The 27,757-nt window shown below is 42.8% G+C and overlaps 1 protein-coding gene across 1 annotated transcript; it reads right to left on the reverse strand.

Annotated features, from left to right (window-relative positions):
* pms1 (PMS1 homolog 1, mismatch repair system component) lies at positions 1-27,739 on the reverse strand. Its single transcript, XM_083641914.1, has 13 exons — positions 27,667-27,739; positions 24,056-24,202; positions 22,140-22,322; positions 19,513-19,615; positions 18,433-18,596; positions 14,141-14,257; positions 10,649-10,771; positions 10,357-10,503; positions 8,891-9,726; positions 6,123-6,602; positions 5,781-5,911; positions 506-666; positions 1-385 (listed from the first exon to the last, which is right to left on the reverse strand). Exons 2-13 carry the CDS (start codon positions 24,185-24,187, stop codon positions 185-187), a joined length of 2,778 nt encoding a protein of 925 aa, XP_083498040.1. The 5' UTR covers positions 24,188-24,202; positions 27,667-27,739; the 3' UTR covers positions 1-184.
* Between the last annotated feature and the right edge of the window lie 18 nt (positions 27,740-27,757).

A 27,757-nucleotide genomic window follows, 5' to 3' on the forward strand; every position in this document is an offset into this window, starting at 1 on the left:
TAATGTGAAAAAATATTTTTTATTTTGTTACGGTTGAAGCAAAGTTGAAAAGCAAAAGAGCGGATTAGTCATAATTCAGGTAGCATAGTTTAAGAATAATCAACTGCTTAAAAACAAGTTGCTTCAAAATGGCTCATAGTTCATACACGTAATTCTGAATTTCCATAATCAATGTGTTTACTTTTCACAGCTCCAAAGGGCTGAACAGAGCCTTAGCTTCCTGGTCTGTGGATGGGATGTCAGACAGGTGCTGGAGAAATGGCCGTCTGTGAATGCAGGTCTGGTTGCCCTCACCAAGCTGCTGCTCCATCCGTACAAGGGTTTGCTCCACATCGTCCCTGGTCAGATTTGTAGGCAGCTGACGGGCAAGTCGGACAGCTTCACCCTTTGAGGGACCAGTCACAACACCATCAATCAATAAATCAAAGAAAATAATAGATACATTTTTTTTTGCATGACCTCAATTAAAATGTCACTCTGGTGTTCAATATCTAACATTTCTCACTTGCAAGTAGTTTGTGACTTTGAGCGGTCGGCACTCCTGCACAGTCTTAGCCTTCCTGTGCAGAACTGCAGTCAGGATCTCCCTGAGGTCCTCCACACCGAGGAAAGGCACGCAGTCTGCCATTGCTGTCACTTCCAGATGCCTCTCGGCTGACGGGAGGCCTGGCCAAAACAAGCAGAAAACAAGGATTAATATACTCCAGACACTATTACTATCTCCAGGAAAGAATAATAAATAAATATTGTGGTTTACGCCTGGACCGGCAACCAAGTTAAACAAGTGAAGGGCCAAATGGAGTGTTAAATGACTATTACAAGCCCTCAGCAGACTGGAAGGAAGTTGTCTTGTAGGGAGGGAGAATTATGGTTTTGCTCTTCATAAAGAATGACTGCAAATAGCGCACAATTCATACCTCTGATATATGACTTCGGATGTTAAATGAATTCAGAAAGATATTACAGAAATGTAGAGTTGCAGAAACAGTTACAATATTTCTTGCATATTTTCCCTTCAGAGCCAGAATGATTTTGATGGCCTTGGTACTTAAGTGCTGCTGGCTATTTTGCCTGTGCTAGACTGCACAGTCCAGTACATGTGGGGAAAAAACAAAACAAAAACAGTGACAATATTATAACTGACGGCAACATATCTACTTAATGTAATAACTGCTTGTTGAACTCCCTCACTTTTATCGTATTCCATAGTCAAATAACATGTCAGAGAAATCCACACAATTGACCCCAATTTTCATGAATTTCTGCATTTTTGCCACAATAAGACGTAAACATCTGTATAATCAAACAAAGTTTTGGAAAATCAACAGCAGCACATCTGCAATATCACACATTTGCAGCAATCACTAGAAAAATCCAGAGGAAATTTGTAGGGTGAAAGCATCTTAGATAGTGTTAGCTTCAGTCCCACGCACACCCACTGAGATTGGCGGTGCCAACTGAAAATTACTAGAATTTCCTAAAGGGCAAACGTTCTCATCACCTGCACACTGGGGTACAAACCCACTGTGAGACCAGATTGTCTGACACAGTGACAATGTCAACCGACTCCTCCAGCACCGAAAACAACCAACATTCAGACGACCCTGTCAACCCGTTGCAAATGAAAGGAGAAATAACGTCACCAAAGTGAGGAAGATAGCTGGCTTATGTAGTGACTGGTACTTTTTCTGGCTCATGAGGATGTTATGGCTATAATTTGCATTATCCTTGGTTTTCAGTTTATTTACCTCTGTACAACATACTGTAAATTCCGCACTATAAGCCGCACCTGCAAAGTTGACTGTTTTTTACATATATAAGCCGCACCGGACTATAAGCCGCGGGTGTTTTAATGTTTTTTTTATTTTTTTTATTGTGTTTTAATGTTTAATTACCATATGTAAGGGTTCATGCACAGAGGGGATTGTCGGGAAAGAGATGGCTGTTTGAGGAAGCTCCCATTAACATTTCAACAAAACAACATAACACAACACCACCTGTGTTGTGTTATGTTATGTTGTTAAAAGAGGGCAAGAGAGGAAATTAAAACAGAAGTGGATTTATAGTTAGAAAGAGTGCTAAAAAAGAGAGATTTTTTTTTTTTTTTTTTTGAAAAAATCCATAGATAAGCCGCACCGTTATATAAGCCGCAGGGGCCAAAAAAGCCCAAAAAACGGGGAAAAAGCCGCCGCTTATAGTCCGGAATTTACGGTAGTTAAACTACTTTGATGCATATTCAGCCAGATATTAGTGCGACCAAAGAGGGTTCAGGAAGTGCTAAGTCTTGAGAGATGTTCTTACCAACACAAAGTAATCAGATTGCCTCTGTATGATTGATTGCCAGTTTGCCAAAAGTAACATGTAAAAAAATGTAAAGATAAAAAAAAACTGAGACAATAATATAGCTTATTATGTTAAGCTTCTGTCTTATATCAGTCCCTCAACATCTAAAGTGAGAAGATCGAAGGTCCCTCTTTCATCGTTCATTGTTTTTGCTCATCTACCAATCACTCTGTGGCTCTAGGCCCAAATACATCTCTGACATGCTTGTCATCCGTCTTGTCAAATAATGCTTACTTGCACACGAGTGACACACTGTGGGAGGGGACAGGGCTTCTCATCAATCTGTGGATGGTGAGGTCTTTGACCAAAAGGAGACTCTATGATTCTCATCTGCCTTAGGCAGTGAGATCTGACATAAATATAAGATCAAGAGTAGAATCAGGAGGGACATGGGAATAGAAAATTCAAGAAAAACATACAGTATGGGTTCACTCACAATGTGCATCTAAAAGTGGGAGTATTTTTTTTTTTTTTATCTATTTCTTTTTATCTTTCTATTTTGATTTCAACTGCACTAGTTTACTTTTTAAGTCTTTCATCTTTTGTATCTCTTGTCTGTACGTTTGAACATTTTAATTGTAAATCTTATACCTTTTTTGCCCTAGTGTATGATGTGGTATACAAATAAAGCTGCCTTGCCATTGTGGACAGGTTTTCAGAGAAAAAGGGATCATTTGTCTTATCCACAACTAATCCAATACTGACACAGCAATGCTGTCAGAAATAATTGACTATAATCCGGTTACTCAAGACTGTATGTTTGACATTTCTAAATGATTGGGGAACTATGACATTAATGATGGCCAATGGCTCCAACCTTTGTAAAATAAAACTGGACAATCCATGGACAAGTCAAGTTGCAGTTTACATATGTCTGTCCAAACTCGTAAATATATGTAGTGAAGACTTTGAAAGAATTTAATAAAAGTTTTTTTTTTTTTAACGAAATGGAAGTTATCACCATATTGACATGTATGATACGTAAGGGTTAATGCACGACGAGGTGTACATTATCACTTTTTAAGGGACGACGCGAGAGGCGTGAACCGTCCGAGGCGAAGTCCCTTAAAAAGTGATAATGTACACCTCGAAGTGCATTAACCCGCTTATACCATGGTCACTTGCCAACAAAACAATAAGACCAGTCATTTATATTTCCATGTGTAATAAATAAAGCAATCTAAATGGCTAAATGTCTGTTATTCATACTGTAAATCAGTCTTCCACGAAATAAAATAGTCCCTCCCACCTCCACCACCCTCCGTTTTAAAGCCGACTCAAACGTTAACTGTAGCAAAGCTTGTGGGCTTGCCTCGTGAAGTGTGCTGGATCGTAGATGAGGGCTCACGGGCCGTGGGTATTCCGTCATGATGGCTTGCGCCCTGATGATGGTGACTCCTGCGCCCGCTGGGGCTGCGGGATACATGGGCGTCTCTGTCGTCATAGGTCAAACCTCCATGACCTGACCTGTCCCGACTTGACTGGTGGCCAGCTTGATGGGACCTGCCAGTGCGTTGGGATTCCTTGAAGTATTCAGTGGTGTCCCGGTTGGTCACCCTTTGGCGCGCGATCTTATGTTCGAATTCAGCCCTTGTCTGGGCTAGATCGGCTCTTGCCTGGGCTGCCTGAGCAGGGAGTCGGTTTTCCTGGTGGCTGCGGATGAGCTCCTGCCCCGATCGGATCGTCTGGTGGGAGTGTAGGGGGTCTGGCCCCTGAGTACTACTCCTGCTGTATCCAGATTCGATCTGGTGGGGAAAGGATTGCTCCTCTGGTCGGCGAGGTGCCGTGACCAGAGCGAGCTCACCTGACTCCTGTTCCATCTCTGAGCGTCGCAAGTCCTCTGATCCGCTCGAAGGACCAATTTGTAGCGAAGCTTGTGGGCTTGCCTCGTGAAGTGTGCTGGATCGTAGATGAGGGCTCACGGGCCGTGGTCGATCAGAACCACAGAGATGTCGGTCCTCGGACGCGGTTGAAGGAATACCACTCGTGACCTGGCTGGTTGTAAGGCAGTCGGTCACCAGGGCCTGGCTGGTTGTAAGACAGCCAGGGTTCAGCTCAGGTTCGGATTTGGTCGTGGTGAGGGTAGACATTATGAAGTAGAATAGAGAGAAGGTAAGAATACCGGATACAGCGTCACAGAGCACCTTATATTATGTCTGACATCGCCGATGACCTCACAGGTGAACTCTATGCTATGACATCATCGGTGACCCCGTAAAGTCCCGTCTGCCATCACAGTCAGCCTAGACCGCCTGACGTCGCCGATGACCTCACAGGTGAACTCTGACGTCATCATTGATGATGTCATCATCATTACGTCGTTGGCGCGCCGGCTCGTGGGCATCGACTGCCCCAAGAACAGGCCTGGCGGTGGGCCATTATGGACCCTTTTCTACATTAACTTTATCACAGGAATGCGGGTTTAACGATGTTTTGCGTGTCCTGGTTGCCATCCAGAAGTGAAGAGGGTAGACTCATACAATTATCTTGGTGTGCAAATCAATACAATTAATGTGATTATTAGGTCAACTTCCAACGTTTTTGTAGAATGACACAAGATCATCTTCTCAGCTACAGTGGTAAGCACATTATGTCACAGGGAATTTGACCTTTTAACTTTTAGATGAAATCATTACTTCGTCATTTTATCGAACTAGGCATCTCACGCGCTCGATTCCTAGGCTCGCCCGCCCTGCACCTCGCCGAGCTGGCCTACTTCAGGGATGCTGGATGACCTGTCCTGGAGCTGGCAACATACAGCTGTCCATGGCTGAAGATGGGGGTCTGAAGCCAGACTCCCACTTCTTTCAGTGTCTGCCCCTGGGACTTGATTTTGCTCTTATGACATCACTGATGACATCATCAGTGGGACTCTTATGACATAACGGATGATGTCACAACTGCTTTTATGACATCACTGATGATGTCACAATGCCTCTGACATCACTGATGTCACAATTTATGACATCACTGATGCCATCATCACTGGGACTGTGTGTGTGATGATGTCATCAGTGGGACAGACAAACAGAGCCCTAGCTCCCTTTTATATATAATAATAATAATAATGATAAGACATTTGTGTGAAAATGCTGTTATAATTAGCATATTCATTCTTGTTTTATGGCCAAAAACATATTTTGTGAGGTCACAGGGACCTTGACCTTTGACCACCAAATTGTAATCAGTTCATCCTTGAGTCCAACTGGTGCCAAATTTGAAGAAATTGCCTCAAGGCGTTCTTGAGATATCACGTGCATGAGAATGGGACAGACGGACGGACAGAGGGACAATCCAAAAACATAATGCCTCCGGCCATGGCTGTTGCCTGCAGAGGCATATAGGAAAAATGTACTAAAAAATCAGCAGCTGAATGTTCAGCTTATTGGACTGGCTCAAAGGGGTGGAGTCACAAATTTAATTTCCCATTAATTTACCTGGAGTGAATCTGATCTTAAACCCATTTGCCACAAGCCTGGGATCAGAGAAGAAGGCTCCTCCGTTCAGTTCCAGGCTGTGTTTCTCCATGTTGCACAGAGCCTGAATATACTCAGGCCCTCCTAGAAGTCTAGAAAAGAGAGACCAGCATATGTTTAATATAATGTATGCTGGGGAATTAGATCAGATTAACAGAAACCTATGATTATGATTTACTTGTATCTCAAAAATCATTAAAAAAAAATCAATATGCATGTTCAGGAAATTGGATGAGCCTGCAGTTCTATGTGGCTGTCAGGATTGGCATTTTGCTGGTAGGTGAGAGGTGAGTGATACGTTACCCATTTGTTAACTGTATAGGGTTCTGCAGACTCACTGCTGGAAGTATATTATTCTCTAGAAGTCTCTTAAACAGCAAGGCCTCCTCCACCCGAAATGGATTTAACAACATGAGCTTTCGACCACATAAAACGACCCAGGCGCTCTGAGAGGCCAGCCGGTTTACAAGATGGAGGCCCCGCGGTGCCGGGCGGCTCTGGGATGAGAGGCGATGGAGCTGCAGCCGAAGGGCAGCCACGCTGCAGGGGAGGGGGCGCGAGGGCCTGGCCGGTGGGCTCCTCGGCTTCTTCTGGGGCTGTGCCGTGAAGAGCTGGTCGAGCAGCTGCTGGTTGGAGAGCGGGGCCTTGCGTTTCTGGCCCTGCAGATGGCTCCTTGGAGTCCCAGCGCTCGGCTGCCTCTCAGGGGGTCGTGCGCCTTCAGCAGAGGCCAGCTTGGTCCGGTGGTCATGATTCTCCACGTGCTTTTTTGCCCTCTCCTCATACCTGCAAAGTTCAATCAATCGGGCATTAAGAGTGGCAATAAACAGTGAAGATTTCTGATACTAGTTGCAAACCCTTCATTTGAAAGACGTAATTCAGACTTCTGACAGGCCAGAAAGTTATTGCTTCATATATTGTGCCTGACTGCATGTTCATAACTAGTCAGTTACTTACAGTAATGCCTTCTGTGTTGTACAGCTGCAAAGCCATCTATAGACCCTTCTCACGGGGGCCATTTTGTGTCGAAAAGGCAGGGTAAACACAGGTGCAAGCAAAACACTAATGAAGGTTTCAAACTTCCATGATTGGAATTTGGAAACCCTCATTAGTGTTTTGCTTGCACCTGTGTTTATTCTGCCTTTTCGACACAAAATGGCCCCTGTGAGAAGGGTCTATTGTCTTTCAATGTCTACTGACTCAATATGTTCCAAATTAAGTATTTAGTTAATAGCTACTGGGACCAACTTTTTAGCATCATACTTGTTGCTTGATGAGAATCTGCCATACATAGGCTGCTCGGACACGATACTTTCCTGGGCAAAATAGGGATTTGCAGACTCATGCTTCCATATATATTCATATGTTAAGCATTAAGGCTTACACTTCAGCACCCCATTATTCAACTGACCTGTTTCGTGAACTCGTGTAAGTATGATTCCTAGAAGCGGTGTGCCACTTAACGGTGGCGCTGAAAGGAGCCAAACATTTGCCGCATCTTATTTCATGTTTAAGACAGCAGTAACACAAGGCAGGATTCTAAACAGATGTCTTTTTCCATACACTTTTCCATACCTTATATAAGGCCCCGAGTACTGCTGATACACATTTTCCACCCTTGCAATTACTTTAAATTGGTATGCAGTAATCTAACATAATTGGGTTGTTCATAATTGCTTTCCGTACAGTGTAATGGTGTTATTCCATGATGCTAGCTGAGTGGCTGAGTGGATAGAGATCAGAAGATAGCACAGTTTGTACTTTCTTTTACTGGCGTGTCTGTGTGCATCTGGATATTGTTAGAAGTTACTAATGACTGCGTGACAGGATTTACTTATAGGCCTAATTGATATATGGTTTCTTATGCAATCCATAGAGTGAAAAGGTAAAGACCACTTGCTTGTGCCCTGTGCATTGACTTTGAGTGCGTTTACATGCAAACATAATAAACGGATAACTGAGAATAATCAGGTAACTGGCAATAATCTGATTTCCGCGTTTACATGCACTTAGTAAATAGGGGGAACTCACCTCAAAGTGTGTGAGTGGACATTGACGGCAATGAATAAACCTGATGACTCAGCAGTAACCTAGGTGTGTTTATCGGTTTTCTCATGAACTGATAACGGCCTTTATCCGATAAAGGATGCTGTTTACATGACACCTGAATAATCACGTAACTCTAGAAATCTGATAATAAACAAGTTTATTAGTGTGCATGTAAACGCACTCTATGATGCTCACGTTGAACATGGAGAAAGGATTGGCTAGGTTCCCTAGAGAAACACTGCATATCATTTGATTGCTTGATTCTGATTCCCACCCCAATAACTCTTTTTCAATCCATCCCTGTCTTATGTTCATTGATTTAAATCCTTTGACTTTGAAGGGAGCAGGGGTCAAACACAAATGCTCATTACGTCCATCTGTTCTGGGCAGATTCTGTTCTTGGCTAGCCAACTAGGTGCCACTCTTTCACTTAGGAAGTAAACATAGGGGAGATTTTAGATGGACAAAGAGTCATCCAATGTATGGATTTTTTGGTGTGGAAAAACCACAGTAAGGTTAGAAAGTCAGTATGATTTAGGTGAAAAATCCACTTGTCACTGTGCTCATCTAATGTGCATGTACGCTGGATGAATTTGAAAATTAGGAGACATAGGATCATATCAATCAATTTCATGAGTCAATATTTGCCTTCTTGGTGCCACTGTGAATGCCTTTACTTTTAGTGAACAAAAGTAATTCTAATGGGTAGTTTTGGGGTTAAATGTTGAATGAGTGTTAAATCAAACCAGTGATGAACGCAACACTTGCGACACATGGCATATTTTGGAAACAGGGAAGACATTTCATCGTGCAAAGTACCTGTTTTACTGTGGAAAATGTTGCCTACCTAGTCTAACATTAGGCACAGTTGTCTGGAAAATAAAAACATAGCTCATATCAACAACATTTCCAGGTTATGTTTTACACATGCAAATGACAGGTCAATCCCTCCCCCCCTCTCGCTGACTAACAAATAACAAGAAAATGGAAACAACTCCTTGGAAGGCGAGGGTCTGGAAACTCACTTCTTACGGTCTTCCTCCCGCAGGTTTTTCCATCTCTCGTGAACGGCGGCGCTGATATCCTGGAGGCTGGCTGTGGGCTTCTCCCTCAGGACATCCGCTCTGGCCTCCTTCTCGAAGAGCGCGGCGGGGGACAGCGGTGCCCTCATGGCCCGGTTGCTGATCAGGTCGTAGGCTGTCAGAGTGGCCCGTTTCTCCGTTATGGCGTTGAGCATCTTTTTGTTCGGGCTGCTCTGACCCTTGACCTCAACTGAGTCAGAGTTATGGTGCCTGGAGGGTTGGTGGATTTGGACGGGTTGCAGGGCGCCGCCTGTTAAGGGGTCCGTCAAGGCGATCCCCCTGCTCCAGTCCTCAGCTGATATCTGGTCTTTGCTTCTGTCTGTGGCTAACTCCGCATTGTCCACCAGTCTCTCAGGAGACTTGCTTGCTGAACCTGTTTCTGTGGTGCCGCTCGCAGCCATTTCATCATTGAAGAAAAGGGAGAAGTTACACTCCAGCCCTCCTGGGACCTGGTTGACAATCCAGTCCTCTGCTACAGAGGAAGACGAACTGCTGTTTGTGGTCTGGTGGTCCAGTGATGCGTCAGTGCTCGTCCCTGTTGACAGAGGTGTGTCACAGGGTTTGGGTGCAGCTTTGACGAGGTCCACGTCGCGTTCGGTGAGACTGTCGTCCCGCTCTGCCCTTCCTCTGTTGGCGGCTCGTGAATCCTCAGCCTGCAAGGGACTGGGTGGTGAGGAGGATGCAGCATGGCTGAGTTGGCCCCCAGGTCGGGGCTCGGCGCGAGGCCGGTAGCCATAGAGAGAAACCAGCAATGCCTCCACTGCAATCAGCACAGCCTCCTGAATGGCAGACAGCAGACAGTTGGCAAGCAACATCTTGAACCTCCATTAACAACGTCTAGGCAGGTTTTTCGGACGGTTCATTTTGCAAATGAAGATCAAGACTGCACAATGACTGATATAGGGCTGCAACTAATGATTATTGTCATTGTCGATTAATCTGTTGATTACTTTCTCGACTAATCGATTAGTCGTGTCACAAAAATGGTTAAAAATGTCCATCACATTTTCCCCCAAAGCCTAAGATGATTGTCTTCAAATGCCTTCTTTTGTCCTGACCAACAGACCACAACACAAAGATCATCGGTTTACTGACATAAAAGACTACAGAAACCAGAAAATATTCAGATTTAACAAGCCGGAACAAAATAATTTTAGTATTTCTTCTTAAAAATGTGTCTAAACGATGGCTGGCGATTAATTTTCTGTCGATTGACTACGCTAATCAGTTAATCGACTAATGGTTGCAGCTCTAGACTGGAAAGTTCTCTGTTGCTGAATTAATCAAAAAGTGTCTGAAATGTACATGGCAGCCTAGAGATGCTTTTAATCAACATTTTGATTAACTATACTCGTGGTATCTTTTAAAACACTACCCCTTCTTGAAAGGTAGAAAATGATAATAGCTACCTTATTGTGAAGAAGAACTTGGGTCTTGTCTGGTGTCAGATTGACGTCCACTGAGGAGGGTGGGACCGTGATGTTTAGCATGAGGGTGGGGTAGCGATTTCGGGCCGAGTCTGCCGGATACTGAGCAGTGTAGTGTTGACGCAACAACTGATGATCAATCACAGAGTCGAATAAGGATGATGAATGTAGACGATAGGGAAACAGCACAGAAAAGAATGGTATTAGGCTCCATCAAAGCAAAAATATTGTCTGTATCACATTTATTCTATTGATCTATCGACCATTATTCTACCTTCATCATGTCTTTTTGGTGGACAGGCCGGTTGTTGACAAATATGAATGTTTTCTCATGGCTAGTTGAGCTTGTGGAACAGTAATCCGCTCCAGGCTTGGGAAAGAAGCCATCTAACAAAATCTAAGAGGGGAAAAAAAGAAGTTAATCATACAGAAAACATGAGACAACCACAAGGAGTACAACAAATTGTTGATTCAAATATTGTGTCCCAAAGCTGTTTGGAAAATACACAATCTTTAGAGTAAGTATTATCCCTACTAACCAAGATTTAGGACAAAATGTCTTCGGTCAAAATCCAAACCAATTAAACAGACTGGAAAACTGTTAGACACCCCACTAAAACGATTGGAATAATAAATTACAGGGAATTTTCTAAAATGAGAGCTTCAAATTACTCAATATAATACACAAAATGCACCGGGTAAACAAATTAACATCCTCAGCAGTTGGCTGGCACAGGAGGCGTCTAATTGGACTTTTAAGGAACACTCTTAATTATTCGTTTTGAAATGCTGGACAACAGGGGTTTACATTACGTACACTTTACCATTACAACATTTTCAATTAGAGTGACACGGTCGATCCAGTCCACTGACTCAGAGTCATGAATGAGGCCATTAATTCACTCTGCACTGGCAGCAGCCAGCAAACAGTGCCACAGCATAATTAGGAGGAACAGCTGAGTCTCATCCCCCCAAAAAGGTTCACTGCACTCATTTGATACAGCTTTGGCTGACCAAATGTCAAGATAAATTTCATTTCTGAAAAATGAGCACGGAAAGACAGGCAGTAAGGCGTCTGAACGTGTGTGATGACGTTGGAGATATGAGCTTCACTCACAATATATATCATGGCTTCACACAACCAGCTGCTGTTCAATATTTGTTTAGATTTGCATCTTACCTGATGACTGATCGCCTAGAATCACACCTGAGGCAGTTCTCATGAGCTATAATAGATTACCCGACGTAAAACTCAACAATTTCACTGTTACGATGTCAATGACTGTTAAAACACCATGAAGAATTTAAGCTAGTTTGAAATTATGGAAAGCTATTAACGTTCTACAGATTGTAGGGGGTGAATAGCCACACTTTTTTTTCTTCTTCACATGGCCCAGGGCTCGTTATTAGCAGTAAGGCAAGCCAATGAAGTTAATAAATGCTCTGCCGTTTCAGCTCGGGGGCCACATATGCTTCTCTCTATTTCTGCTCATTAGGGTCACTTTATGAGAGCACGAATGGCACCTTTGGCCCCCGGAGGGCCGCGGCTATGTGTAGTCACGCTGCCAAAAAGGAGTGTCACATTTTGTTCTGCAGAGGGACGGCTCTTACAACAACTCTCCCCTGAGCGAGGCCCCTGTGGGATTGTCAGCTTCGGTCTCGGGGACGGAGAGGAGAAAAGTCCTCTTTCACTGCTACGGGGAGTAAGGGGAGAAGGTGAAAGGTTGTTCTCATAACTGGGCACCAAAGTGCTGCAGCAAAATAACAACAACAAAGGGAAAACGGAGAGAGAAACAGGGGTGAGGAGGGCTGCTCCATATCTGTCGGACCAGATTAGTTGGGAGCCTCGCGGCAGGTAGCGGCCGCGTGACACCTACCGTGACCAAGCAGAAAGTGACCGCTCGGCGGTAATTCAATTACGCTCAGCGCAGCGACGCTTGTTGGCTAAGAAAGATCACTCAATCCTCATCAGGGAACAACACAAGGGAAAAGGGCAAGGAAATAGTTGGCTAGCTCATGATGAGGTTATTGGCTCACGGCCAAGTCATTTAATTTAGCATCGACTCTTAAATTCTTATTTTTCTAAAGTCAGCGAGACAAATCATATATTGGGTGTGAAAGTGAGACCATTAACTTATTTCCGATGCACATCAACTTGTTTCTTTTCATTTTGTTAATAATGGTGACACACATTGTCAAACATTTTGACATTTTGTCTTGTATATGATTTAAAAATGAATAATAATATATATATATATTTTTTGACAGACTTCCACAAAGTCCTGAAACAAGTGAAACTGCATTGGAAACAAGCGCAATTATATCACGCAATAGACAGAATGTAACCTGCTTATGATTTTAATTACTTCTATGATTTTCAGAATAAAAAAACATCTTACAATGGATTGTTTATTTTTATTTTTTTTGCGGAGAGCTTCCTATGAAGAAGCTGAGCTGTCTTTGCAGCTGTATTGCCATAATACCTCCATAATGAAGGGCAAAAGGGCATGGGAGCTGAGTGAACGCAACGGTATGGGAGCAAGGAGTGCAAGAGGTGTGTGTGTGTGTGTGTGTGTGTGTGTGTGTGTGTGTGTGTGTGTGTGTGTGTGTGTGAGAACAGGCAGGGAAGGCTAACATGCGGCTCTGAGCCAGGTCAGCAATGGTATGTGCCAATGACGCTCATCCATCAGAGTGCACTGCACTCCTCACGGTTGCTCCAAATTCACCGCATCATTTGTTACAAAGTTCGAGGTGACTTTGCCCGGTTATTGTCCATGTGAAACAATAAAAGTAACAGATAAATGTGAAACCTGATACAACAAACATACCTGTCCAATCAAAAAAGAGAACCCTAAATATAACATATTAACTGCTTTATATTGCATATCAAACTGGCCATGCATTTTCCGAAAATGTAAAATGATATTCTGGCTAGGACAGCTGACCACCAGGAATTGTTATTATGGGATGTCCGAGATACTCCTAATGAAGACAGCTTTGAAGAGACATGTAGCTAAAACAAGGTTTGTTTCTTTTTTTTACATAAACAGGTGGCTTGTTTTTTCTCTCTGCATCTTCTAAATCCAAACCTTGTTTACAATATCTTACGGGTAGAGAACTCGTCGCGTCGTGTACGTACATACAATTTAATGTTGCAGAGCAAACGGGGGCAAGGAACAACTGAGATAAAGACAAAATGGTTGAGTCTAAAATGCATGTTTGATGCTCATATCTCATCAGCTCTCAACAGCACTATCACTAATGTTAGTTGTTACGACTTTGGACCGGGACGTAACAATAGTTTAGAGAGCTAATTTACCTGTTGGGCCATAGGCTAAGGACAATGACAGCTTGGGTTTTCCAAAAACTAGCAGGTGAGATGTCACTGTTGGGTAGATTTGGTTTATCAACGCAGACAGTACATAAAATAAGCACAGCAGAAAAGTCAGATAGGTCGGACCACCATACATCTATAAACCTTACAGTTACGGCTGAAAATGACAACAGAAATACCGTAAACAAGTTTGCCGATATCTCTGCAATTCAAATCAATTGGCAGTTGGCTACCCGGAAGTGACTGTTGTTGTTGGCGCGATGCCACGGTGATTCGATCTACACAAGCATGACGCACTGACAGACTGGTGCTGTCCCTACTCTTGGAGGAACATATCTTGTGATTGATGAACAGCATTTTGACAACTGCCTAATAGAGCTGCTCCATGTTCTTTGTCGTCTTGGCACCCCCCCCCCCCCACACACAACTAACCTCTGGTTGCTCTTGGTGATGGCGGCAGGGGAGAAGGTTGGTTACAGCGCTGGACCCCAGTGTAGCTATGAGGGCGCCTCTGTGATCGACCGCCTTGGCCTTCTGCCAAACCGTCACCTGGGACAATATGACACCAGGCAACTTCAATCAGTCCACATCAGGAAAAGCAGATTTCATATACTCACCTGTCAGGAGAGCTGACTGGGCAGGGGCTACAAAACACAGCAAAGATGGTCCTTATCACATTCTACAAAAGGTTTTGTTCCAAAATGTGATCATTAAAGTGACACACCCATTGTAACAAAATGATTGGTGGTGGCACGAAATGAAAACAAATGATGGTACTTTTAAAGGAACAAGTAACCGAAGTCATGATTTTCTTCCAAATTGAATATATCGCATTTTGGATATGTACCACTGAATACAAAAGCAATTTGACATCCTTAATACACATAATATTAACTTTCCAATCATGCTTGTCGAACTGCATGAAAAGTAATGATCCGGTCAGATCTGAAAAAAATGTGATGATATGAAAGCAGGACACATTATTTCGACACCCATGGGTGGGCTTGTCGTTCACGTCCATCAGTGAATACATCTCCCGGGTGTTGATTTCTGAAAGCATGCACTCTGTAGCAGGGCATGTCTCAGCTATGAAATATGCAATTTGGCGCATGTAAACGGATCACTCCTGTAAACAGCTCTTGAAGAAGCTGTGAAACACGACACAGGACGAAGAGCAAAGTTGGAGATACAGGATAGGGGGGACCGAGTGCTGATGGTAGAAAAAATGGGCGCACTATCCTCCCTTGACGAGCTCAAAATTGATTTCAACGAAAGTTATACAGTGGTCGTGTGCCCCCTCCCTGACTGACCCCTCAACTCGTCCCTCCTGTGAACCCACCCCCTCATCCCCTTTTGTGTACAAACTGGCTGCAGCCTGAAACAGAATCTGGGGCCGGTCTGCAGCTGCGTTCAGCAACTTACTCAGGCGTCATAATCTGCCAAATTCAAGTTCACAGTCAGCCATAGTTGTGCTGCGGACACCCAACAGTTAGCCGTGGGAATGGGCGTAAGGGATGGGGATTTCTGGGAATTTCTAATTACCAACTAATTTCACTGCCGGTTAATCTAAAGTTGTGTAACGGACCAAACAGCTCATCTAAAACGGGGCGAAAACAAGCATTACTGACAGCATTTTTTTTTATTGTGTACACCAAATGTATTGCAACCCCCAGCACAACCCAGACCCCCCCCTTCCTCGTAAAGTTGACAAATATAAAATCTCCTATTGTCGACTACCTCAGACCGCAACTAACGGGCTAGTCATTTAACTGCTCCCATCGCGAATGGGCATCCTTGATATCCTTCAATAAACTTAGTGAACTCATGAACACATATTAATAAGTGCAAGAGATTCCTGCAGATCCATAGTCTATCGTAGATACGATAAATTTATGTCTCTGGAACGCGACTCCTGAAACGTGGTTAACAACCGCCCTCGCTTGACCGCGTCATGTGACTGCATTATGTGGGTATTTAAAGATGGCGTCTTTCATGTCAAGTTTGTCTGAGGAAGGGCAGGGTGCTGCCCGAAATGTTACCTATTTTACCGGTGTAAAATAAATACACTCAACTTGGAGCCTCGCAGTGTGCGAGCTTTCTTTTTTCTTCTACCAGTTTCTGCCTCGAGGTCTGCACCTGCCCTATTCAGGCTTGGATGTGCGACTTTTTCTCATGTGTAACACCCGCCCTCGGCCTCCAAGACAAAAAAGAGGCGTGACAGACATATGAATTGACGAACCAGCGTAACAGCCCAGCCAATCAGATTTCACCGCAGGATTTGTGTCTGCGGAACATGGAAATTTCACTTGAGATTTAGTCGCTCCGTCGCTGGAAGTGTGCGGACGTAAGACTTTGGGTCTGACCATGTGTGACTAATCCATAGCCATTACCTCCTTGATCATGGTACGGGCCCGGTCCCATAGTAGCTACACTGCTACACAGTGCTGACTTTCTTCACTTTCTGGACTGAGTGCTGATCGACGGAGACCCGGATGATGGATCACTAGAGATCTTTTAACCCAAACCTGAATGTCATTGCACTGGCTGAAATACCTGACTCAAATTACATCCTTTCATAGAAGCAGCATCCAAGAGGTTCATACGTTTTCCAGCCTAGATTGTGAATGCTTCAACAATGTCTCTGATAAAGACATGAAAAAGAACAAGTGTTTTTGTGTTATTTGTTTATTCAGACTGTTTATCTATTATTTGACTCAGCTGAAGATCAGACTTCATTTCAGGAGGAATTAATGCAGGAATCCAGGCAATTCTGAAAGGTTCACAAACTCAGTCACAACTATATGTTCAGATGACATCATTAAAATAATTCAATTTGGGTAACAGGTTGAAAAAGTTGTATCAAATGTTTTTATAACTAGTTATAATAAAAGCTCCATATTGCTCTGAATATATTATTTCTAAATTATGATAATCATCAATTTTCAGATGGTATAAGAATATTTTCTAGTTTGTTTTGCTGTTGACATTTCATCAAACTATTTACAAGTAGATGTGGTCTCAAATAGTTGTAAATTTTCTGTGCATCAAAAAACAAATCTGAATGTGTGTTTTAACACCAAACTTGTGTGTATGAACTAAATGACTTGATGATCTTTGACTATTCCATTCAAAAATCAAAGTCCACTCCCATTCTAACAGCCCTATAACCAATTCACAACTATAGAAATTGCGTGCATGTCATTGATAGCAATGGTTTCATATACCATTGACTTGCATTAGCCTTGCCAACAAAGAGGCTGGTGACAATTTCTGAGGAAAAACAACACTGGCATGAAAATACTTTCAACTTCTTCAGAGAGGGCGATTGGTTCATAATTTATAGGATAGGCATATATAAATCCTCAACCTTTAATTTAAGGGGATTTCTATGAAAAAGCACAGGTTTCTATATGGAAACTCACCCTAAATAGCATAAGAAAGTCACATCACATCCTGTGAATTGTGTATTGGTAGATATAGTAGCACACTGGTTGCATTAGCAGTGCTTTTATCAGTGTTATTATTATTGAGGTTACCACAAATGTGATGCTATATTGTAAACACTCTGGGCCTATCAACCGCAATTGAATGGGCTTTCAAGCCAATACTGGTGGGACATGAGACATCTGAAGACTGATGGCGACACCTTGTGGTTACTGTATGAACATGTAGAAGACTGAACGCAAATAGGGATCAAAGACCTTTTTGAAGATGGATTTTTAGGAATATGAAAACCTCATTCTATTCTTAAAATCATTCAAATCAATCTACAGGCCGTAGGCTCAAGAAAAAGTTGTACACTGCTCTGTGTTTTTGTAAACCAGACAATTCAGTAGTAGATTAGTTGGTTGATTGCTGGGTGGTGTGCAACAACAGAAATATTAGCTCTTACATTCAATTTAAGGTTGCCTAAATATTAATTAACAACAGTTAGTAATTCATATTTATTATATTTGTTGGGGAAGAAAATGTTATACTTTTCCCCCTTGGTACAGGTTGTGTGTTCTGGGCATACATAATAAAACAGCTGCCAATTACATCTCTTTTCATCTTCTTCTATTTTTAGTTAAGTGGGTTACATCACTTTCAATTAATCACCAATGAAAGAAATACCCAGCTCAGTAGGAAAGTATGAAAAGTGATGGGAGAGTTAAGCCCAATTTATGCTTTGTCTGTCGACACTTTTGAAACCGTCGCCGACAGAAATGAGGACTTGAGTCGACACTTTCAAGTGTCGGTGAGAGGTGTCTGCTACCTAGCGAAATTTCTAGTGTGGCTGACTACGTCACATAGTGTCGCACAAGTCTGATTGGCTATATAGACGGCACGCGCGCTTGACTTCCTTGTTTTGGTTTTCGCTGAAATGAAACCAATGAACGTGTCCCCGATATTTTTATTAGCATGTCCTTGATGTATGACTTTGTGAAAATCACATAGAACACCGTGACCAACTTCCCAGAGAGAGAGGAGGTGAGTTGTGTGGTTGTGTGTGGCTGCAGCCAAGTACGTTACATCTTGCCTCCGGCGTGGTTTCACTGTGCATTCCCTCTCTTGGCTGTCTGCACTAGTTCTCTCTATAGCATTCGAGTGTCACGTGACCGTTGAGCCGAGGAGAGAAGCATAAATGCAGCAACATGAGCGACACTTTATTTATTGTCGGCGACCATGTGTTGAGCGACACTTTCCAATAAGTATAAATTAGGCTTTACTGACTGCCACTGTACCTTGTTGTGGGTGAGTGTGAGCCGCAGGGCGGGCTTTATAACGGCGTAGGCCATCAGCAGGTCCTGCACTTTCTTCAGTTCCTCCTTGCATTTCTTTGTGTTGGCATAGTACTGACGTCTCACTGGAAGATTCTTGAAGAGCTTCAGCACACCCACCGTGGTACCTGGAAAACACAGAGAGCAGCGATGGGCAAGCTTTCCTGGTAAGATAATATTTGAGATAGCCGTAAACTTAATAACTCCGACCGACTTAATAAATCTAACATTGAACCAATTTTGGAGAATGACCCATCGATGTTGCGAGCGTGTGTTTTTGAAAGAATAAAGCCGTGCAAGACTGAGTTTGCGGACTTGTCAGGGATTCTCCTGGTGAAATATCTTGTAATGTGTGATCGATCGCCTGTCCCAGCTCAGTCATATAGTGTGAAAACCAAAATTACTCAAAGACTCCTGATTACAAGACAGACAGTTGTATAGTGTGAAAGGAACTGAGACTGACGACTCACGAGGATCTTGTAGTCTGTACGTGCTATAAGGCTCGTACCATGTGACCACAATGTAACCGGGATTTGGGGGCATCCGGGTAGTGCAGCGGTAGATTCCCCGCCTACCAACAAGAGGGTCACAAGTTCGAGCACCCGGTGTTACCTCCTAGAGTCGCAATTGTGCACTAGTGATTGGTCGGGGCACCTCGCCTGTTCGGGGAGGGAGGGGAACCAGGGTGAATAGCGTGATCCTCCAATGCGCTATGTCCTGCCGATGAAACTCCTCGCTGTCAGGTGAAAAGAAGTGGCTGGTTTCTGCACGTGTTGCAGGAAGTATCTCCAACTCTCCCCAGATCGGGGATTTGGCCAAGTATAATTGGGGAGAAAACGGGATAAAAAATTCTGAAAAAACGTATACGAAAGAAAGATAGAGAAAAAAGTAACCAAAAACAGCTACCGGGATTTGAACCTTTGTCACGTCATTCCCTCCTCTCTCCCCCAGTCTTTTGTGCTCTACTTTGAACTATGTAAGAAAGGGAAAACATTCCAAAAGGTAAGAACAAAAGAACAAAATAAAAAAAGGGGGGTGACTTGCCTTGACCCAAGTGAGAGGGTTTCTGAGAGACGATCTTCCCTGTGAAGTCAAGTGTGTACTGGGTGCTGATGTCGTCCTCCTCTGTCTTGGTGGTGACTGACACCTGAAGGAAAACAGCACAGTGAGACATCATCAGTCACTGCTCAGTTTCAACTTCAAGCTCCAGATGGAAGAGAAATGAACAAACAGATCGGCGCCCAACGCAACACATTTAAAAAGTAATTTCAAGTCTAAAGTAATTTTTTATTTTTGGTTCCCTTGGTTTGTATGCCTAACCCGGAAGAGGGTGTGACTTTGGCACTCTATTAAACACCTTTGAATTCAGCTGGACCTATCTGGACCTACCTATCCACCTTATTTTTGAATGCCCTGCTGTAAAATAATTATGGGTGCAAGGTCCGGTCTGAACGTGACTGATTGTCGCAGCTTGCCATTTCCTCGATCGTTAAAACTCCGATGCTGGGGGGAAAAAGTTGCTTGTCACAATCACTCGTTTGACGACTTATTTGAGGGAATGTAATAATTGTATCTATCACATCCCCTATTTCTGTTGCTCTTTCAACAACTCGGGATATTTATCGACAAGATTTTTGCCAAGCTGGACGTGATTTGCTCCGTTCGCCTGCAGCTGTCGTTTACAGAGGGGCACTTGCTATGTTGTGTCTGTGTCAGGCTGTCAGCAACGTAACGGGGGACAGGCACCGGAAGAAGCACCCACGTAAGGCAATGGTGGCTATAAATAAGGTGGATAGAACTGCCTATAGGTCCAGCTGCTAAAAAAAGACAGCAATAAGCAAAACAAAACTGCCTGGAAAGTTGCGCTGGGGAATTTACCGAAAATGTATCGAAATCAACCTTTAGAAGTTCCAAAGGCTCATGTCAATTAATTTAATTAATTAATTAAATATGTAAATTCGGGTTGATACTTTCCCCAATGCATGTGTTCATGAAGTCCCCTTAAAAAAATACGACATTGTGTTCAGTCACGTGCCTCCACCCCATCCAACTAACATTAGTCCGAGTTCAGGCGCTCACTCTAAGCGAAGCTGTCGGCATGGAGGATGACACGATCGAAAACACCGACAAACAGTACAGTCCAGACCTTGTCAGAGAACTATGAGGGCAGTGCAGGATTCCCCCACCTTCTTAAAGTCGAACTGAACCCGTTCGTCACGTGCATACGAGTCCGTTTCAGATTGAAAACATAGTTTGTCTAAGATGACAGGTTGAGAGGCAGGTCATAGTATCATGTCGATGATTTTATTTGACAATTCTGGGGACTGGATTGGGCTTTGGCCAATCCTGGCGTGTTCCGCCAGGAACACAGTCGATACTGTTTGGCTCAAATGCCAAACTAAAAAAGTCCCCTGGTTTTAACATTGTAGTCGGTGACATCTCGGGTTGCAAACAAAGAGGAATTATCATACCTAGGATGTATATTGGATAATAAATTATCAGGTGAGAGTATGGCTTTAAAAGCCATCTTTAAGGTAAACCAAAAGGTACATTTTTTGACTAGACGTTCCTCGTTTTTAGACAAAAGCACCCTAATACTGGCAGGTGCTCTTATTCAATGCCATTTTGATTATGCATGTACCTCCTGGTACACGGGCATTACCAGGGCCCTTAAAAATACACTTCAAATAGACATCTCAAATTAAACTAGTTAGGTTGTTGCTTTCACTCCATCCCAGGACTCACCTTCTCCCTGTCCACTTTTCCAGCCTCAAGTGGCTCAGAGTGGAGGAAAGAGTCAAACAGATAAAGTTGTGTATGGTCCATAGATTATGCATAATGCCGTCCCTAAATATCTACAGAAGTACTTTGTCAAGGTTAGTGATGTACATAATTACTCCACCAGAGGGAGCTCCTGCAACATTGTACCCTTTAAATTCAAGACCTGTATGGTAAGGAATTTATTTTTATATTCAGCTGCTCTATTGTGGAAAGGACTCCCGGACAGTCTGAAACTGGTTGACATCATCATTAAATTTAAGTCCACCCTAAAAAACTGGCTTATTTATATTTTATTTTAAACAGATTGTAGTTCCTATAGGTTTGTACTTTTTATGTATCAATGTTTGTTCTTTGTTGTTTTGAGCTGTCTGTTTGAGACCAAGGACCACAATGGAAACAAGTCCTCTGACTTTATTGTGTTTTTATCCTTGATGTTGTTGTCTGAGATGCATATCTTTTGTTCATGTACTCTTTTCCAAACCTATAACCTATAAAAAACCTATAAAACATTAGGGTTAAAATGAAGCATATCCCAAACTTCCAAGACTTTGTACGAACCATGTAAATAACTTCAATTTCTATTCTTGCACAAAATATATAAATTTAAGCACTTTCAATGACCCATGTTTATGTCTATTTTCAAAAACTTTCAAGGCCTTGATATTTTTCTCCCTCAAATTCAGAAACGTTCAAGGATTTCAAGGACCCGTGGGAACCCTGGCAGTGTTAAAAGAAAGAGTAAAAAATAAATAATTGTAATCAAAGTAAAAGTTTGAAATCATTGTGATATTGATTTGAAGTCCTTCACCCAGCCCTACTGGAAAGCAGTGACAAATCATGCTGCTGACTTCACAGGCGTGCAATAGCTACAGTGAAGGAACACGTCTGACCTCGGCCACGGCGCAGATGGAGCCCAGGGCTTCTCCCCGGAAGCCGTACGTCTCCAGCCGCTCCAGGTCGTCGTGGCTGCAGATCTTTGAGGTGAAATGTCTCACGGCCATCACAGAAGTATCTGCAGCTTTGATTCCATGGCCGTTGTCTCGTACTTCTATCCGGTCTAACCCGTAGTTCTCCTGCAATGTGAAATTCAACACAGGACAGTCCAGTTTAAGATAACATGCTTCCAATTCAGTAGGAAGGGAAATTATTGAGCTAACCATATCATGTGGCTCAGTTGTCATTGTTTTACTTCCCTGAACTGTACACAAACAACATGGTTTATTTGTTTTCATTCATATCTTTACAATTACTTATGTCACTACATGCTTTGATACAAAATGGGCCAGAAAACATATGGTCACACACACTTTCCTCTGCCAGTGTTCAACTGATGGCATCGCCATGACGCCATCTACAGTAACTTATCAAATAACCTCAGATCTCAAGGTCTGTAGAGTGACCTTTTTATTACTCATGCAGAAAGTCAGATCAGTTTCAAGAAATCACTAAATATTCTGACCACCAAACTCCTCAGATGCAAAACAAAACAGTAGTGTCAACAGTAGAACAGTAGTAGCAGCCCTGATGTATTTATTGGGTGTCAGTCAGCCTCCAAAAGACTACAATCCATATTGATTTTTACCAAGCATGGTACTGACCTTTGTATCTATGCATTGAAAGAGGTTATTGAATTTGATATGTAAAAAGGTAAGAATTCCTCTGTTTTAGTAGGATTTATTGATGCCTCTAAGGCATTTGACCGAGTTAACTATCAGAAACTGTTTTTAAAGCTGAGGGAGAGGGGCGTGCCTGGTAGCATTATTAGAATCTTGGCTTTCTGGTATGCTAACCAGACCATGCAGATCAGGTGGGGTAATACGGTCTCTGCTCCTTTTGGTGTTGGGAATGGCATCCGTCAGGGGGGCTTCTTTTCCCCCGCCCTCTTCAATCTTTCTATGAATTAACTCTGCTCAGCAGCTGCCGAACGGGATATGTGATTGGTAACACCATTGTAAATCACTTTATGTATGCCGATGATTTGGTCATCCTGTCTCCAAGCATTACTGGTTTCCAACAGCTGCTGAATATCTGTTCTGACTATGGAGGTCGTTTTGATGTGAAATACAATGCTAAAAAGAGTGTCACTATGATCTGTAGAACAAGAGGTGATAAGGATCTTTCTTTTCCTTCTTTTTATCTGTCTGGGCAGGTGCTGGCCTGTAAAACTAAATATTTGGGTCATATTATTACTGATCAAATGCGTGATGATGATGATGACATGTACAGACAGCGGCATGTAATGTATGCTCAAGCTAACATGCTGAGGAAGAAGTTTTATTTTTGCTCAGATGTTGTAAAGGTAAACCTGTTTAGAGCCTACTGTACTCCTCTCTATACTGCCCCCCTGTGGGTTAAGTTTAAGCAGGCTAGCATTCAAAGGCTCCAGGTTGCTTATAATGATTGACTGAGGATCCTTCTTAGGAAGCCAAGGTGTTGCAGTGCCAGTGAGCCACCTGACGTATACGTTTATCTGTCGTCTGAATGTGTCTCAGGATATGATCATTATGTTGCTGTCTCAACCTAGTCTCAGTGCCATTAGATACCAGTCTTGCATCTGGAAACATTGGTACAATGCCTTATTGTAGTATTGTTGCGTGGCTAGTGTTTTTGTTGTGATGTTTGCCTATCTTATATGTATTGTGTTTTTTATTGGAGCTTGTGTCTGTCAATAAAGTGATGATGATGATGATGATTTTAGCTCAGTTACTTCTACTCCTACTACAGATAAAATTGTCTATGTCCGCTGCTTAGGAAATCTCAACTGCTCCAATGGGTAAATCTGTAGGCTGTAAGAAACTGACTGTACCAGTTTGATGTCAATGCTTGAAGCTCCAGCGTCCAAAGAATTCTCCATCAGCTCCTTCACAACATTCACCACAGAGGTGATGACCTGGGAGCTGGACAGAATCCGCACGGTGTCTGGAGGGAGCTGTTTCATGATGCCAGGTTCCTGCTAAGGGCAAACAGCTGGCTTTCAGTTTGGGCCGACATTTGGTGCATTCAATACAATCCTGAGTGAGAAATGTTAAATTTTCGGGCTGGTAGCTTCCCAGACAGTCCCTAATTAACCGGAGAGATTCTAGTGTACATACACACACCATGTCATAAAATAGAAGGACAATAATAATTCAAATACATTCAAGTCTCCTGCCAGAGCCCATGGGATGATGGGCATATTAACAGTAGCACATGCTGTGGGGGGGGGGGGGGGGGGGGGATGACCTGTCCCTGGCTGGAGCTGTCCCTGAAAAATGTCCGTGATTTTCTACTGGCGTCTGCGGCTGATATGACTCTAGCTCTAGCAGGCTCATTCTTAAATCTCGAGTGAAGAAGATACTTATAGGGTATGACTGTAAGACCTACAGCATCCATTGGGACCAACAATGCCATGATACCTTGTCGGGAAGGGGGTTAAATAATACATTTTGAAAAACCGGCATATGGTCAATTTCAAAGGGGACCCCTGACCTCTCACCTCAATATAGGTATCTGAATGAGAATGGATTCTATGGCCATGTTCACATTACAGGCAAATCCGATTTGCTGCTAAAGTCATTAATCATCATTATCTTGATTGGTTTCCCAAATCTGATTTGGGAGTGTGTCCGCACTGCCACAAATCTGATTTGGGCAAGTGTTCAAGTCGGATCTGTGTGTCCAGACCTCCATATGTGGTTTGGGACAAGTGACACAAATCAGACTTGGAGCATCCAGACTCATAAAACCAATCTGGATAGAATCATTAATAGGTCATTAAAGTTCACAAATCTGATTTGGCCTCCTAGTCTGAACATGGCCTGCTATGAGTACCCACGAGTCTACCCTTTACAGACGTGCCCACTGGCCAACCACTCAGGGAGGCTTAGTGGGCCAGACCAGATATCGGTATCACTCAAGGTGGCAAAATCTAATCAATTTTAGATAGTTAGGTTTTCTTCTATATCAGACACAGGTTTTTGTTCCTACCTGACATGTTTCGACGGCAATACTTCTGACAGGACGATCACGCCTCTGTAAACAACATCAGCTGTTAAAGACACGTCACACACCATCTAGTGACACCTCTGATGAAGACACGTCACACACCATCTAGTGACACCTCTGATGAAGACACGTCACACACCATCTAGTGACACCTCTGATGAAGACGGAAGTATTGCCGTCGAAACATGTCAGGTAGGAACAAAAACCTGTGTCTGATATAGAAGAAAACCTAACGATCTAAGCAAAGTATAGACACTATGAACCTTTTTGGTCTAATCAATTTTTTTTTTAAAGGTACATGTCCATAGATGATATTTTGGTATGATAACCTTTGCTAAATGGTAGCTTTGTCAAAGTTATCAGCACATGAAGTTAACCACCCCCTACAATAAATTGGTATCTAGGCGCTGGTGCATATCCTACTTTAGGCTCATTTTCAGGACCTTTACTCATGTTTTATGAAGGCATGTTTGGTCTAATTTTAAAGGGTAGACTCATAAGTTAATTTAAGCAAAGTTGTGAGTCTGTCTAATAAACATAGAGGTCACATGGGCTCTTCAAAGTGTCAACAACATTCGTTTTTCCACCATTTCCGGCTAAGCTATAGTCTTTATTTGAGCATTATGACATGTAGGAACATCACTGACACAAATAACAAAACCTGAAATACTCACAGGACTGTAACAATTTAGGAAATGTTTGTATAATCTTCCCATATTATCCCACCATGAAGGCTGATTGTGGATGAAAGATGAACCCGGGCCAGAATTTTCACTAATTGGTACCACCCAAGTTGGCAAATTCTAGTTTTGTATTTTGAAAAGGTCTGTACCTTTAGATGATATTTCAACTTGATAAACCTTCCCAAGTTAGTCACAGTTAACCCTCAATGACACCAAACGTTGATCAATATTATCTAGGGACAATTGGACATGTACCTTTTCAAAAAATCTGACTAGATTTTGCAACCTTGAGTGATACCAATAAGTGAAATTTTGGGCTTTGGCCCATGGACTATTACGGACGGGTTAAAGTCGAGGTGAACCCGTTCGTCACGTGCATCTAAGTCCGTTTCAGACTGAAAACAAATTGAGAGGCGGACCATATATATATCGATTATTTGATTTGACAATTCTGAGGACTGGCTTTGGCAATGGCCAATCCTGGCGTGTTCCACCCCCAAATCGGGTGGGATTCAGCGTGTTGTCGTGCTACGCGTGTTGGATCCGCGGAGTACCAGGCAGCCAGGCTGCTTCGTGCGGAGCGAGCGGACAATCCGATGCATGGGTGCTGCCCGCCCGCCTGGAGAGACGACCCCTGACAGCCAGGGAGGCTGTCAGGCTCGGAGGCGGGCGCCATTATCGTTATAAATCTAAATAATATTCCTGGAATGCGTGTTTTAACAAGCCAGTTACGGTACATTTCTTTGCATTCTTAGAGATTATAGTTTTTGTTTTTTGTTCATGTTTCTAACAATTGGCCAAGTTAGTAGTTAGTTTATGGGATAGGAATTCTGCCAGATGACAGGCACTAGGCGCCATTTTCTCTTTCTTTTGGAAGAGAAAATTATCCTGAAATGAAGATTTGATTGACAGCTGCATGTCATGATATGATTGGTTGAAATGGGGTAGAAATTTGATAGTACTAGGTGACGTCAGCAAACTGTACATTACTGTTATCAATGAAATCTTGAAAAATGGACTTTTGATGTGAAAAAGTGTGAAAAATTAAAGAAATTTGACTTTTGTGATTTTGTTTGCATACATTATTAAATAGGTGCATTGCATACCCAGGTATTTGAACTAAAAGAAAAGAAAAGAAAAGTCTTTTTTGGGTTCAGCTTGAGTTTAAAAGCATAATAAGCATCACATGTCTGTTTGGATCCAGGCATTCAACAAGTGTTTACATGTTTTGCTGTTTCCTGCTCTTTCAGGAAAACATTCAAAAGGCAATTAGGTCACGACCAGGCCAATCCTGCTGGGGAACACATTGACATTTTTGTAAAGGGGCACAGTACAGTGAATGACGTACTGTGTGTGTGTGTGTGTGTGTGTGTGTGTGTGTGTGTGTGTGTGTGTGTGTGTGTGTGTGTGTGTGTGTGTGTGTGTGTTTGTGTGTGTGTGTAAGAATCCCCCTTTATTATTTCATAGGTAATAACATTGGATATATTGATTGCCGGACTGGAAATGTCCCCGATTTTCATTTGAGAAATCTGGTCATCTTATCATAATGCCCTTAATTTGGTTCCTTCCTGGGTGTTTTAAATTGGAGAAGCAGCTCAAGCCATGGCTTAAGCTAGCTAGCTGTTCTGCAATTTATAGTTAGCTTGTGAGGCCCTTTACATACAATGCAAGATAATAGGGCCCTTTACATACACTGCAAGATAATAGAGATTTACGAACCCAGATTATGATAAACTGTTAATTTCCTTACTCATTGGGCTGGGGGCTCTGAGTCTGTCTGGCTCTGTCTGTCCTCCTCGTGGGATCTTTCATCAACAACAAACAACACTGCGGAAACGACG

Source organism: Poromitra crassiceps, assembly GCF_964638095.1.
Source record: "Poromitra crassiceps genome assembly, chromosome: 8".
Classification (NCBI taxonomy): Eukaryota; Metazoa; Chordata; class Actinopteri; order Beryciformes; family Melamphaidae; genus Poromitra; species Poromitra crassiceps.

Excerpts from the sequence above, each read along its gene's own strand:
- pms1 (XM_083641914.1), bottom strand. The coding sequence starts at position 24,187 with ATGAAACAGCTCCCTCCAGACACCGTGCGGATTCTGTCCAGCTCCCAG. Across the intron at positions 9,727-10,356 it reads AAGTTCTTCTTCACAATAAG|GAGGCTGTGCTGATTGCAGT; the intron begins GTAGCTATTATC and ends TCTGCCATTCAG. Across the intron at positions 386-505 it reads AAGTCACAAACTACTTGCAA|GGTGAAGCTGTCCGACTTGC; the intron begins GTGAGAAATGTT and ends GGTCCCTCAAAG.